General features: G+C 37.4%; 1 protein-coding gene across 1 annotated transcript; it reads right to left on the reverse strand.

Annotated features, from left to right (window-relative positions):
- Window positions 1-13,905: 13,905 nt before the first annotated feature.
- LOC135155469 (serine/arginine repetitive matrix protein 5-like) lies at window positions 13,906-15,936 on the reverse strand. The gene has a single exon (XM_064104485.1). The coding sequence runs from the start codon at window positions 15,934-15,936 to the stop codon at window positions 13,906-13,908; it is 2,031 nt and encodes a 676-aa protein (XP_063960555.1).
- Between the last annotated feature and the right edge of the window lie 432 nt (window positions 15,937-16,368).

Here is a 16,368-nt window from a genome sequence, read left to right on the forward strand (position 1 = left end):
CCGTAGTGGAGCAACTGAGACTGAAGCTACATATAGGCCTAGATCTAACGATAGACCTATATTAGTATTGGTCTAGGCCTAGAACATGCAGGACTTAGCCTGGCTTAGCCTTAAGACAGGGATAGATCTAGGCTATCTAGATCTACATGTAGGTCTAGAATAGATCTGACTTAGACCAAAAGCTTCAGTCTCCGACTGTATTTTGGTTGTTCCGCTATTTTAGTATTACGAGTACGACACTAAACAGTCTAACGTTACGTTGGCCTAGTCTCACCAATGTGATATGACAGTAAATGTCAGAAACTTTTAAATAAATCCCCAGAAACGACGGTTATTCCTGTCAACAGTGCTAGATATATCGCTATGCATTGCTTGCCAACTATGCCTAAAGTTAGATCTAGTCCTAGTAGTAGTCTAGACATCTATCTAGATCTACTCCTGCTTTAGGTCCATCTGTTTGTTTGGAGTTTTTATTTTATACATTTTGAGGACTTGTTTAGATCTAGGTTTCCAGGACTAGAAAACAGGCCTAAACCTAGACCAACACTGGCAACAGCTCAGTCTAGACTAGGGCCTAGATTTATATAAGAATTTAGATCTAAGGCCTAGGCGGCCTAGCCTGTGCTTTCTTCTATTCATTCTAGATTTTATTTCTAGCCTATCCGGTAGCCCTAACGTTAGGACTTGCTGATCTAGTCTACTGTTTGATCTAGAAATCTCTAACCTAGGCCTAGATCTAGACTAAATGACTTACTCACTTAGACTAAAAGTTAGACCCTATCTAGATCTAGAACTATACCAATCTAGGTGTACATAGGGTCATAGTAATAGGTCTAGATCTAGAGACTTGTAGACTCTATCTCAATGTAGATTCTAGATCTAAAAATAGTAAATGTAGGCGCTAGATCTAGTCTAGTTCTACTCATCTAACGTTAGGCCTGAGAAAGGAAGTAGGCTAGGGATCTAGCATTGGATTATTTCTAGGACTAAAGAATCTTGATCTAGGCTTAGATATAAACTAGGGGCTGTAGTTCGAAATCTTGAGGTCTAGCCCCCCCCCCCCCCCAAAAAAAAAAAAAAAAAAAAAAACTAGAACTAAGCCCTCAGCTACATGTAGTTCTCTATGTAGCCAAACAAAAGTTAGCATTGACCATTGTCTTAATCTTTTTTGGCGTATACATGTAGTTATCATACAAACACATATTTTGATGAATGAGAAAATGTGTCTTGCAGATTATTTTAGCTCAAAACCTACATTTCATGGACATATAGGCCAATGTCATAAAATGAAGAAGTAGTTCAATACACATCATGCTGTTTACACATTTATTGATCTGATATGCTGTTACCATGGCAACAAATTTTCAAATATATGACTTGCAGATCTACACCTCAAAATCAATGTGTGAGCCAACTTTTATAAGAATTGGTAAAACTAATAAAGGGATTCAAACCACAAGATTTTCACCTAATTTCTTTATAAATATAATATGTTGTTACCATAGCAACACGAATTCTGATACAGGCAAAAGTATATCTTAGACATCTTCAACTCAAGACTATTGTGTGCGCCAACATTTTAGGAGAATTGACCAGTTGAAAACTGATAAAGTAATTCAAATTACAAGATTTTCATCTAGTTTTTGTTATTTTATTTGTTGCCATGGCAACGCAATTTTTTATAAAGGCATAAAATATACTTTCCACATCTTCACATCAAGACTAACGTTTGTGCCACATTTCATGAGAATTGATTAAAAACTGAAGAAGTCGTTGGAACTGCAAGATTTTTACATAATTTTTGCCCTAATATACCGTTACCATGGCAACACAATTTCCGACACATGCGAAAATGTGTCTTGCACATCTTTACCTCAAGACTTATGTCTGTGGCAAACATCATGAGAAGTGGTTGAAATATTGTAAACTTGTGAAAACCACAAATTTTTCACCTAATTTTCGTTATTTAATATGCTGTTACCATGCCAACGTAATTTTTGTATATAGCCATAAAATATGTTTTGCACATCTTCACATCAAGACTAATGTTTGTGCCACATTTCATGAGAATTGGTTAAAAACTGAGGAAGTAGTTGGAATAGCAAGATTTATACATAATTTTTGCCATAATATACTGTTACCATGGCAACACAATTTCCGACACATGCAAAATTGTGTCTTGCACATCTTTTCCTCAAATCCAATGTGTGAGCCAACTTTCATGAGAATTGGTAGAAAACCGATGAAGTAATTTAAATTTTAAATTTTGGCCATAATATACTGTTACCATGGCAACACAATTTCTGAAAAAGCAAAAAAAAAATTCTTACACCTCCTTACCTTAAGACCAATGTGTGTTCCAAATTTCATGAAAATCGGTTAAAAACTGAGGAAGTAGCTCGAAATGCAATATAGGTATAAATTCTTTAAAAAAAATTGGCCATGATTTGTTGGATTTAAACGTTGTCTTAAAGCAATTAAGACAACTCACAACTGTCTTAAAGTTAGGGCAAAATTCTTAGCCATGTAGAATTTATGAAATACAGACTCTGCATATTTAAGAAAAGTTACTTAGCCATTCATCCTAAATCTGTCTTAGTCGCGCAAAAATTCTTAGCCAAATTCTTAGACAAAATTCTTAGCCAATTCTTTATGGAATACGCGTTTTGGCTAAGAATTTTGTCTTGGACAGAAAACTAAGACAAAATGCTTAGATTTTTGACTTAAGCATGCTTATCTCGTTTATGGAATACGGGCCCTGGGCTCCCGCCCGCTGCGCGGGCGGGAGCTCTCTGGGTTAGGTACACCCGTGCAAAACACCGGGCCAGCGCCAGTGCCCAGTCGATCGCAACTTCGCGAGCCAAGGCCCGGCCCAGTCAAAGGCCGAGAATCACGCATGGAAAAATCACACATTTTGGGCCTATCCGTCCTAAGAAAAAACTGAATTATATTAACAGGTATTAAATGAATCACATAAATTATGATATTAACCGGAGTCTAACTTACATTCCTCGAAGGAGGTCGGAGGAGTGGTCGTGCACGGTCAGCTGATTAAAATAAAGGTAAACACGAACTGAAATTACCGGTATAAATAAAAACTGTTCTTATTAAGGTGGTCTCAAAACATTTTTTATCTGACGATATGTACATATACCTCCAAAAGTGGGTCAATCATTTGTTTATCAATATGGAACATTTCAGGGTTTTTTCCTCGGAATAAACACATATACCGTACTTTAATTTGATTGATAGTCAATTTCAAAAGATATCATATCGAAATAAGCGTTTATCATATTCTAATCAGTTTTTAAATCATGAAAAATATTAGTTTCTATGATATCGATGCAAGCGTGAAAACCGAGCTGAGCACACTTTTGAATAAGGCCATGCGTTTTATGTTGGGCCCGCAAATAGGAGGGCATCGTTACATTTGCACGACAAGCACAGAAATGATTAATGGTATAAAACTTGAAATACATGTGCTACATGGGTATATTTAATTGGTATCACATTAAAGGGAATCTTTATACCAATTACTTTAAAGAAAAAGAAATACATGAGATTACTTCATTTACCAGTAATTAGCAATTATGTAACATCAATTGGCCATTTTGGCATGGTGGTAGACGAGGGGGGCATGACGAGGGGAGCATGAATTTTTCTTTCATTAAGATACTAAATATATAACATCACAATACCTAAATATGTTATAGTTTGTGGGCTCACTCGCTTATTCTTTAGTCATAAGTGGGTCAAAATTGATCTTTTAAGTTTAAAGGATACCTAATTAAGCTAATTAGTATAACTAATTGATGTATATCATGAAATTAATACGATTGAAATTGCGGCTGTTTGATGTAAAGAAAATGAGGACAGATAAAATATAGTTGTGGGTTTACAACTACAATAAAATTTACTGCTGTAAAAATTTCAAAAGGAAAAGCACAAACTAATTAAAGACTTCAGAGAGAAATCAATCTATTGTTAAAAGCACAAACTAATTAAAGACTTCAGAGAGAAATAAAAATATTGTTAACTTGACCTCATGGTTTCAATTTTGACAGTGTAGACTGACAGTGATGACTTTGATGTGTCCGAATCTTCAGATTATTCTGGTAACATAACAGATAGCCAGTACACCTTTTATGTAATTTTGATTGCTAAAAACTTTTTTGTAGAAAAAAAGCCCTCATCTGATGCTATTTACTCTTTTTTCTTAATGTTACATCACATTGCGTCTATGAATCAGTAGATGACACATCTTTGGCTGGCACAAACGTTTTCAGAGAATATTTTTCACAATTATCGAAAAACTACTTGAGAACGACACTGGTACAAAGATTACACTAAACAAAGCACTGGCGTAAATCCGTGTTGATGGGTGGGGGGATGACTGAAATATTTTAGCATTTTTTTTGCAATCATGTTTTTAGATATGCAAGGAATTGTCATTGATATGTCCACAGTGGCGTATCGTGGGTCACGGCATTGGGGGGGGGCACCAGCAAAATTTTTGAATCACCGAGTGAGTGCGCTAATGAGCGCGCGAAGTGCGCTCAGTTGCCAGTTATACTGACCTAATAGAGACATTATTTTTAAGGACAATGTCATTAAACGGGTATGTATCTCACTGATCAAATAATACGAGCGCGAAGCGCGAGCTGAATTTTTTATATTCACACCTAAAAAGGGACATTATAATCATGATATGTACCTGTCTCGCTAAACAATGCGAGCGCAAAGCGCGTGCTGAAAATTTAGATAATTCAGACCTGAAGTGGGGCATTCTAAGGTTTCTTTGTAGAAATTAACTAGGACCATACGTATTTCATTAACCAAATGATGCGAGCGCGAAGCGCGAGCTGAAAATTTTTGATATTCAGTTCAGAAGAAGGGACATTTTAAGGAGTGATTTTAGGAATTCATGAAGAGCAGACATATCTCACCAATCCACTAATGCGAACGTAATCACGGACAGGAAATGTTTCATATATACGAAGACCTTAACATGGAGCAATCACATTTTGAGTCATGAAAAAGAAGCATATGTCACTACATAAAACAATGATAACTCAAGTGCTAGGAAATATACTGTATTTGGTTTATATTGACTTGAAAACGGGATGTTTTACTACAACAGGATTATATATCTCGTTAAACAGACAATGCGAGCACCAGGAACAATGAAGACGTAGGCCCTGGGCAAATTATGTTTCATAAAGTTATGATAAAATGTTTCTTATGTAAAATGTAACATAACATAATTATAATATAACATTATAATGAATAATATTTTCTTCTTTCCCACTACGTTTCTCTTCCTTTCTCCCTCTTTTCTCCTTTTCCCCCTTTCCCCGTTTTTTTGTCAGCCGATGGGGGGGGGGGGGGATGTGCCCCCATGCCCCCCGTAGTTACGCCACTGTATGTCCATATGGCAAATACCCCTCCAATATTATTATCTGTTTTACCCCATGATGGTTTAATGGTTTTATTAGAGATTACATTAAAAAAAATTTGACATTCCATCTTATTCCCTTCCCAAAGAACCCAACATTGATGAATTGGAAGAAACGGGGGTTTCTCTTCAATGTCATAATAAGGACATAAGTATTTCGTTTGGAAATGGTGAACAGGCTCTTTTTTTGCATTTTATGATTCTATAATATTGTTTTATTTGTTAAGCGGTATTTCAGGAAGAATTTTCACCAATAAAACAATTATCTCTTGTGATTTTTTTTCTTCATTTCTTTCGTAAAAAGTGGGGGGGGGGGGATGTTTGTACAGGCCATCCCCCCCCTCCTCGAAAAGTGGGGGGATATATCCCCCCATCCCCCCCCCGGGATTTACGCCAGTGAAACAAAGGCAATTGTACCCATAGAATGTGTTTTGTATTGGCATTGACATTCAACCCAGTACCAAGAGACCATGTCCTGCACAATGTTGAGCAAAAGGATTTAAAATATAACACTATAAAATAAAATAATCGAAGTATTTTTGCCAGGTTTAAGATAAATGGATTTATTCATAACATGTTAGTTGCTTTTCCTCACATTAAGTTAAAGCTAAAGCAGTTATGAGAAGTTTTCATTGTGCATTCATATTTTCCCTATATTTATGTTAAACCTGACTCTCAGTTGTCAACCTTTGGTCCACCGGTCTTTGAGCCAAGACATGACAAATCCCACGATTTAAGTCAAATGAAATCTTTTTTTATTCATAATAACCACAGTAAATATATTATAATATACTGGTTAGTGTTTGCAAGTGTATTTATGCAACTAAAGGCAAGACTTAATAATATTTTGGAGGTAAATCAAGTATTGTTACATATTACCCGAAAAATTGTGATGTGAAATTTTGTCTTAAACTGAGATGATCGCGCAAGATTATTTTGGTAAAAGTTATTCCTAACAAGTTATATATCATTGGAAAGGCCTCACTCTAAAGAGTTGAAATATGCATGTTATTTTCCTATAGGGTGTAAAGTTTTTCTGATTCTAATATTTATTGGGAAGTATATTTTTTCACAGTTTTCCACATATTTTGACCTTTAACTTTTCGTGACATTACCCTATGCCTGTTCTGATTGCAATTTTGAATTCCTCAGACAATTTCCTTTCAGAATATATATACTTTTATGGGTATAGGATGTCAAACATAAGAAAAAACTGCAATTGTATGAAACGGTGCGATTTTGGAGGAAAATTTGAGTTGTAACGAAAATGGGCCCAACTCAAAATGCATGGCCATAAACAAATAAATGCGAGCATGAAGATCGAATTGATCATTAAGCACTGTTTAATGTGTAGGACCGTTTATGAAGAGGGCATTTTTTTATACTATAAATGAAGCTGGGGCCGCGGAAGCGGGGGGGGGGTGCGGGGGAGGCTTCAGCCCCCCCCCCTTTTTTTTTTCAAAACCGTGTACAAAAACGTAAAAATGACCATATGACTGTGATTTTTGCATGATCAGCCGCCCCTCCCCCTCTCCCACTTTGAAAACTTTTCCCGGCCCCTGTGAAGCCAAGAGAGGTGGAACGTATTTTCTTTTAGGGGGTGGGGCAAAGTTAAAAGGTCACTTATATGTCAAAATGGGCATTTTGGTGCAATTAACGGATATTTTACCCTGAGATTACCTTCTGCGTGAAGTGGTTTGTGTTTTGAACAAAGTCATTTTGAAGTGATTTCTGATTGATAAGAGATTGATAAGATTAGGTTTATATATGTAAGAGAAAAAAAAATCAAATTTGAAGTTGTAAAACTCGCTTTTGGTCAATTATGGCGCTAATTTCTGTCAAAAGGGTATATATCTTTTCGAGATGTTGCAAGCGCGAATCGTGTGCTCAAATTATTAGACATTCCATGTAATAAGACATTAACTAAAACATTCTGAGCAGTTTTTGTAATCGTGAAAAAGATGTGTTGGCCTAACTACAGGGAATTTTTTAGGGGCAAGTGTCCCCTAGCAGTCCCCGGTTCCGCCACAACTGAGTGAAGCGAGCAAAATTTTGGTGGAGGATTTAGCTACAGCAACTCGACATTCTAAACTCTAATCAAAATGCAAGCGCGTAGCGTGAGCTGAACATTTTGTCTAAATTCAGCAGTTTTTGTAACAAGATGCGTAATCCCGTCTCTCGCTGAAACAAAGCTACAAAAATCAAATCATGAGCATGATAATCTCTTTAAATTAACTAAAAAACGAGATATACTTTTTTAAATCTTTTTATACCTTTCCTCCGCTCCTTTACTTTTTTCTCCTAATTTCTTTGCTCCTTTTTTTTTTTTGGGGGGGGGGGCTGTTTGCAATTGGCGGAGTTCCGCGGAACCCAGGGACCCACCCCCCCCCCGGCTTCGGCCGTAAATTGGGTATCCTACATTAATAATGTGAGCGCGAAGCGCGAGCTGAAATTTTTTTGATATTCTAATCTGAAACTGAATAATTTATTATAAGCATGTTTTAAATAAAGAACAAGCTGCGTAACTCAATAAACATGCGTGTGTTTAAGATTTATACCTAGTATCTGGGCATTCTAAATTTATTTTTTATCATGAATATCATTAAAGCGAGCGCAAAGCGCGAGCTGAAAATATTTGATATTCCGATCTGAAAAGGGGCCAATTTAAGCTTTAATTCAAGCACTGTGTAGGAAAATTGATAAATGGATATTTGGATCTTAATAAAATAATGATAAAACGAAGCGCAAGCTGATACTTTTATCAACATTATTTTGAAGTAGGACCGGGACATTGTAAAGATGTTTTGTCATCATTTAAAAATGATGACTATCTTCCCATTTCCCTTCCTAAGCGCGAGATATTCCATTCTGAAAAAAAAGAAGACATTTTAGTTATTAAGAATTAATGAAAATGTAATTACTTTATTCATTAATCTAATAAACCTAATGACAGCTCGAAATTTGTTGATATTAAGGCCTGAAAACTCGACGATTAAAGCACTTTTGTGATTATGAACAGGATGCATGGGTTGATAAAATATGCTAGCGCAAATCGCGGTGTCATAAAAAGGGGATTTTAAGTAGAATTACCGTTATTAGAGGTAAATATAGAGGTATACATTACTCAGCAATCAAAATGCGAGTGCACAGCGCTGGCTGATAGTAATAGATTTCGACAATCAAACCTAGCTGAAAAGGGATATTTGGAGAACTTTATGGAATACATGAAAAGAATAGGTATTGACAAATCAAACAATGCGAGCGCGCAGCGCGAGCTGAAAATGTTGATACTGAGACAATAAAACGGACATTTTACAGAGCACTGTTTGAAAATTAATTTGTAAATCAAACAAAATAATGAAAGCTCGATGTCAGAGGTGAAATGCGTTTTTATAATGACTTCAAAACTTGGAATTTTAAGCTCCATTTCAGCCTATTGAGCAAGAATTTTACGTATCTCATTAAACATGGAATGCGAGCGCGAAGCATGAGCGAAAATCTAATAAAGTGACATAAAATATTTTTTTCACTTTATTTTCCAAGTCTTCCCCTCACCTTATTTCATTCACTCGTCTTCCTCCCTTTTTTCCTCCCTTTTTTTTCTTCTTTCCCCCTTTTTTCTATATTGCTCCTCCAATAGGGGGCGGGGGCGGGCCGCTCGCCCCCCCGGATGCGCCTTTGTAAATTTGACAATAAAAAAATATGGTTTCACTCCATATAAATGAAGGTCGTATTTTGGTGCCAAAAAAATGACAAAGCCCCCCCCCCCCCCCAGAAAAAAAAAGGTTTCAACACAAGATGTTGGTAATTTCCCATATATTTCTCCAAAGTGACACACCTACCAGAATTCAAGGGGGTGCTGCCGATGAAAATAATACACACAGCACCCCCTGGGAAAATCTTGGGGGTGCTTCAGAGCACCCCCGCTTCCCAGGTCCATGACAAGATGTGTATCTCAATAAACCGTTAGAAAATGTGCGCGCAAAGAGCGAACTAAATTCTTGTTATGAGTCAGGAGTTAGTTAGGACTGAAAACAAGATTTTAAAGAGCCTTTTCGAAATTTTGACTGTAATGTATATGATCTTGCAAAAAATAATAAAAATGCGAAGCGCAAATGAGATGTGTCTCCATTATAATGTAATAAGTTGCAGCAATAAATAATTGATGCACTTAATCAGCTGTCAATCCCAATGTTTTAGTTCTTGGTAGAAAATTTTTGAATAAACCTAATTTCATATAATAAAATACAAAAGAACAAGTGAGGGTATGACATCATCAGCCCATCACCTAATGAATATTCATAATAATAATGATAATAATATATGTGATTTGTAATGCGCCAAATCCACTCGGCAGAGTGCCCAAGGCATAAAGACATGCCTAGAACTGTTTCACCGAAATAATGCAAATCTTTACAATTCATAACTTTGTTATTTGTTATCCGATTTTGATCAAATTTTCAGCATTTTGCTTTGTAAATTTAACTCTATTTATTTAGATATAAATATTTTCAGCCTGGACCATCCCTTATTTTGTCACTAAAGTCTATTTAGGCTATATAGCTTCATCGTTTAGTTCAAGTTTTATTTTCATTTCCATCATTAACATTATATAAACAAATACAAATCAAACATACATCATATATGTATAAACAAATACAATATTCAAATTAAATATAATTTCGATGATTAAAAATCAACTTCAATTTCGAAAACATTTGTAAAACAGTTTTAACAAAATACTGTTTAGAAAAGGATATGTATTTCTATCTCATTAAACAAGCAATGCGAGCGCGAATCGCGAGCGGATGTTTGTTTACAGTGACCCAAAGGTTTGATGTCTATACCGAGTCCCCACTCATTTTCTTCACATTTCCTCCATTGTTTCTTCTTCTTTATCACTCCACTTTTCCTTTGTTCTTTTCTTTTTCTCTTCTGACAGCTGCTGCGCGATCAGGGTTCGCGCCTATATCTTTCACCCCCCCTCCTAATCTATTTAGTATGCCAGAGGCCGCAAGCAACAACCCTAAGTAGATTTACAATTTCACAGTGTGACAAAAATTAAAAACTGATAGTTCATTTTTCAGTCCCGTACTCATTTTTTTTATTTTTCATCTTCGTTATTTTGTTATTTTGTCACGGGATGTGCATGGGCACTTAGAGCCATTCCGATATCTTTCTCTTTCCCCTTTCCTCCTTATTCTCTCGTCTCTTCCTCTCTCCCTCCCCTCTAGCTTCTATCCCCTTTCCCTATTTATCTTCTTTCTCCCCCGGCTTTCCCCTTCTTTTCTTTCCCCTCTCCCTTTTCCTTCCTTCCTTCTCTTTTTCATCCTTCGGCTTCCCCCTCCCTTCGCTCCCCCTCTTTTTTTGACAAAAAAGTTTTCAAAAGGGGCGGGCACGAGACGGAAAATGCCTCTCTTGGTCCGGCAACTGCATTAGTATAATAAGGTAAACTATGTGTTTTCATTTCTTCTTGGCAGGGACTTTTCTTTTTGGTGTCTTTTTCCCCTCTTTCTTGGAGGAATAGGCCTATTATTAAATCCTCTCCCATCCCAATAAAAAATAGCAATAAAACACTAAAAAACACACACAAAAGCAAGAACATATACTAAACCAGAAAAAAGTTGGATATTATCGTAATTCTGTTTTGATTATACGTATTTATCTCAATTAAAAAATTATTAACATCATCAAACAACTAAAAATCCCCCACCCTTTCACCTATTCCTTATCTCATTCCCTCTATCTTTCTCTTCACAGCTACCAGAGTTTCGGAATTGTATTAGTTCGAAATTTCAGTTTCAATGATTAGTCAAAATTGATGTTTTGATTACGCAACCGAATTGAAAGATTCGAATGCCGAACTAGAGTTAGTTACACTGTCACTGACACTGTCTGACCGGCTTTTGTGAGCTGCCTGAGGCTGATTTCTAATATAGGTAAGTTTAATACTTAATAGTTCTTGATTTTAGTGAAGCACTGTGTCATTTTTCCTAAAAAAAGACTATACCGGTAGGCGGTAGTTCGAGCTTTAGTTTAACTTTAACTAAGTTTTAAAAAAGGAAACAGAATGAGAGATTGAGAATGAGAGCTTAGACTCGGCCCGGTCATGATCATGCCGGTCAAGAGAAAAGACGATAAAAGTTGAGACAAGTCTGAAAGTGAAAAATGAATGTGCATGATGAGTGATGGGTGATAATTTCTGAATCTGATTGATTGAGTGATGACTGTCTACAATGGTCGATAGTCTATGTCTTTGAATTGATCATTGACATTGTAGTAACCTTGCCCGCCATAGTTATAGGTATGGCGACGAGGGTTTACCTTGAACAGTCCTTCTTAGGATCCGCGTCTGGTAATGTCCTCGAAGTATACGAAGCTGCTGATGATGACCGATCTGCGGGCGATGGCTACCACTAGATATGTCCTTTGACTCGACGTGCTCATTACTGACTGTACTCACTGACTGACTGACTGGAACAAACAACTGACTGGAAAACTCTGGAAAAACTCTGGAAAACTCTCTTGAATCACTCGGAGATCGGGGCTTTTATACTAATGGCGTGGTCGCACGCATGGTCCGTCGCGGCACTATTGAGGTCACGACCTAACGTACCATGCGTGCGCCCACGATCCAGCCACGATCTCCATATTCCTCCCAACCATAAAAAACCAAGGGGAGATTAAAAGATTAAAAGGGGAATTAAACATCACCTCTGTCTTGGCCTGTTACAAATTAATGATGCCAATAAAGATCCCCGATCAACAAAACACACATCAAATTTAATTTAAAAAGGTATAAAATATGACATTACTAAACACGGTGTCATCCATTAAAACCTCTATTCCATTTGGCATGTAAATAATGTGTCCACCTGAATAAACTATTGACTGACGAAAACATATTAGGTATCTGTCAGTATATGAGTAAAGTATATATATATGCCCTTGTACAAGTTTTTATTCCATAATCTCACCGGAGGGCATTCATAATCGTGTGGATAATAGTTGCAGATGGACAGTATAGGAAAGCCTACAATGTTACCTGGGATTACCCAATGAGGTTCAACAACGGTCATATAAATGAAAATTATATTTTCCAAAAGTCACTGTTTTAGGGTCTATTCTAATTCTGTCATATTGATATTTGTTTTAGAATGTTTTTATTTAAATAGGTCAGATTAACACCTCCAATACGATTCCAACTTATCGCAATATATGTTTGAGAATACCCAGAATGGCAATATGACGTAATAGTGAACCTCGTAGGGTAAACCTACGCAAAAAAGGACAATAGTAAAAACAGAGAAAGGACCTTTTTATATACATGCATATTCAGCAAATCAAACCCTGTTTTTCTTGTTCTCTTCTCAAGCAGGTTTGTATTACAAAGATCGAAACCAGTAGAGGATGCACTTGAGCAGACGACCCAAAACCTCTTGGAATCAAACGTGCTGTCAGACTGGTTTCGCAACATGGTTTATGATTAGAATGTTTATATTGTCAGCAGACTTTTAGCTCCAGTATTCTTAAAAGAGGTGGGAAAATCTACTTCTGGTACCTGCACATCGTTCATAATATCGTTTAAACAATTTTCCTTGACTGTATTGAAGGTCAAAGTATGACTGTTTGATTAAAAGATGAATGTGCATATTGTAGATTACATAAAAATAAAGTCCAATCCCAAGTATACAGATTACATTGCTGACAATATTGCTGCCACAACAAACGGCAAGTCCTTGTTTACAAAATCAGCATTTTACTGCACGTTTCTTATAAAGTGAGTTAGGGATCTCATTGCAACATTTCAAATATTTCCTATGAATTATATTAATTACAAAAAGGTATCTGTGTATATAAGAATCTTGAAATGTTTACCATGAATTACATTAATTATAGAGTCATGAATCTGTAGCATAAATTTATATTCTAATCAGAAGAACCTTCCCCTCAAACTGTATTCTGGAATTTGTGGCCAGAGGGAAGTTTCATGAAATGTGTATGTGCCAGAATTTAACAGACTTCAAATATATAAATGATGTAATTCATATAACTTTGAGCACAAATACAAAAATAACTGGCAATATAATTATGCATATTTCTAATATGTAATGATTGTAATAATACAATAATTGTGTAATATTGCAATAAAATCCCTGTCTACTTTACTCTACTTCACCCTCTCCCTCTCATCTCCACTTTTTTTTTTTAAGGTGGAGGCCAAGGAGGAAGCAGCCAAGGGGTGCACATAAATGACGGATTATCTCTATAGGAGAATGGATGGACATGCAGAGGAGTCCCTTCCTCGTGAGATGGGGGGCTACTTTGCTTGCCCAGTGCATCCCTAGTTGTCTGCTGGCCCAACTGTTTCGACTCATCACAATCAACCAAAAGAAATGATAGATCAAAACTTCTACCTGAACGGGAAGAATTATTATTTTGGACAGATGTTATGTGATGTGAACTTGAAACAGGGGGAGAGAGTGGGTGTTGGTCCTTACATATTGGGATCGGGGTCGGACCCATTCCTCCGATCCCATATCGTTTCCCCGATCTTCTTCAGTTTCGATGGATACTAATTTATCAGCATATAGGTCACTGAGTTCATTAGGATCAAGCCTCTCACATCCATTACATGAAATACTCTCCTCTGAGGATTTTGTCAAGACTGGGGAGGAGTTAGGTTGGCTGAGAGAGGTCTGATTCTCTATAGACTCAGGAGTAGTTCTAAGGGAACCCTTTGATTCTTGTGAAGTTCGTATTAGTTGCTCAAGTTTGGAAATCTGAGTGGCTAGGTCTTCGACAGAGGACTCCAGGGCATTAAGGATTTGTAGACGATTAAGCACGAAGTCCATCTTGTCTTCCAAAACATGAATTCGTTGTTCAATTGACCTATGTTTAAGAGACTGAGTAGTAACTTCTACTTCAGATTCCTCAGTATCTTTGGTTCGAGCCTTAAAGGGAGGGGGAAAGTTTTCCCCGCTAGGTCCCTTGTATTCTACTGAATCTGGGGTAACCCTGATATGCTTGAGTGAGAAAGTATTAGCGGCAGAGGGCATATTATTGTCTATGGTTTCACAATTTTCATATGTTGGAGAGGATGCCACTAATCTGCAACTATCACTCTGGTATCCATCATTATTATCTTGAAGATGGACAGATGAAGATGAACGAATATCCCTCGAACGCTCATGGAATGATTGCGGGGTTAGCCGTTTATAATCTTCAATTGTCCATTCTTCAAAAGATGAAGAAGCACTTGGGTACCCATCGCTGTCTGAATGATGAGAAAATGAAGGGGACCAAGACTCACGCCTTCGATGACCATGAGAGGATCGAGAGGGTGAACCAGGGTTTCCTTCATCTTTCGATCTTACCCGGGAATGTGATGTGCTAGGGTACTCGGTGCTTACTCGAGAATGGACGGGTGAAGGAGAGGGAGTATTCCGCCGATGATGAGGATCACGAAATGATCTTCGAGGGGAAGACTGCCTGTGGTCTTTACCCTTCCATTCTGAGTAACGAACGGATGAAGGAGAGCGAGCATCCCACCTACTTAAATCATAAAATGATTCTCGAGGAGGATACCGACTAAAGCCGTCATCCTTCCGTTCTTCATATGGTGATCGAGAACGACGAATAGGTGAAGGGGAGCGAGTATCCCATCCTCGCACCCTTGAATCATAAAATGATTCTCTCGGGGGATCCCGCCTATAACCTTCACCCCTCCGTCTTTCTTCATAAGGTGATGGAGATCGATTTCGGTTTCGATATCTATGTGAATGGGATTCGCGATCATCGCCCCTACGTCGGATTGGAGATTCGTTACGATCGTAATAATCATAATCATCCCTATAGTAGTGTGGGGATTCGTAACGTCTCCCACGACGTGGAGGAGATGGATCGTGTCTTCGGTAATCATAATCATGGTAATCACCTCGGCCTCGCAGTGGAAGATTGTATTGATTATCATAATAGTTATAATGATGATCCCGATGTTTTGATGGGGACTCACGACGTGACCTACCACTGCGACGGAGGGGAGACCTATGATGATGATCTGTTCTTGACGAGTCATAGCGATGACGATCGCATTCGCCTCGCAATGGAGTCTCGCTAGAATAGCAATTATCTCCCCTATAATCGTGTCGTGGGGAAATAGAGCGATCTCTCCGATTGCGGCGCGAACGGGATCTGTCAATATAGTCCCTATGTCGCTTATAATTATGTTCTTCCCCTTGTCTGCCGTCACGACTTACTGCATTGCCACGAGCATTGCGGTAATGCCGTGAACGTTGAGGGGAATGATCACGATCTTCCATCAACCTAGGATTCCTTCTTTCAGAGGAATCCAAACGATTATTATATCTATGAGAGACTTTACGTTCATTCCGCCAGCGATGGTGCCTGTCATTTGTGTGGGAGGATTCATCGCTGGAGGAACTCGAACTATAATATTCATAGTCCCGTGTCCTCGGCATATTATTTCAAATTTCATCCAAAATGTTTACACCAACACTATACATGTAGGAGGGAATATCAAAAATAATCAAAGCCTCTCGAAGATAATGTGTACAGTATTACAATTACAACTATAGCACTACTGATATATACTACGATAATACTCTACAAAATATCATAAGTTACAAGGAGTTCAAATGAACAATCTGCGAATTTCAAAAATACAAGGCGCAAATTGTTTTACGAATTGTATTGAATAGATACAAAGGAAATTCACAAGTCACAATTTGTAATACTATAATGAATTACAAAGGTTATTTCAAACTTGTGAATTGGAGTACACGAACGATACTAATATAGTCAAAAATGCTTAGATTTTACGCAACGCGCGTCGCTTAAAGTATATTTACAAACCTGACATTCAGATGTGTAAAATTTAGGCGATCAAATTT

This window comes from Lytechinus pictus, chromosome 1 (genome assembly GCF_037042905.1).
Source record: "Lytechinus pictus isolate F3 Inbred chromosome 1, Lp3.0, whole genome shotgun sequence".
Classification (NCBI taxonomy): Eukaryota; Metazoa; Echinodermata; class Echinoidea; order Temnopleuroida; family Toxopneustidae; genus Lytechinus; species Lytechinus pictus.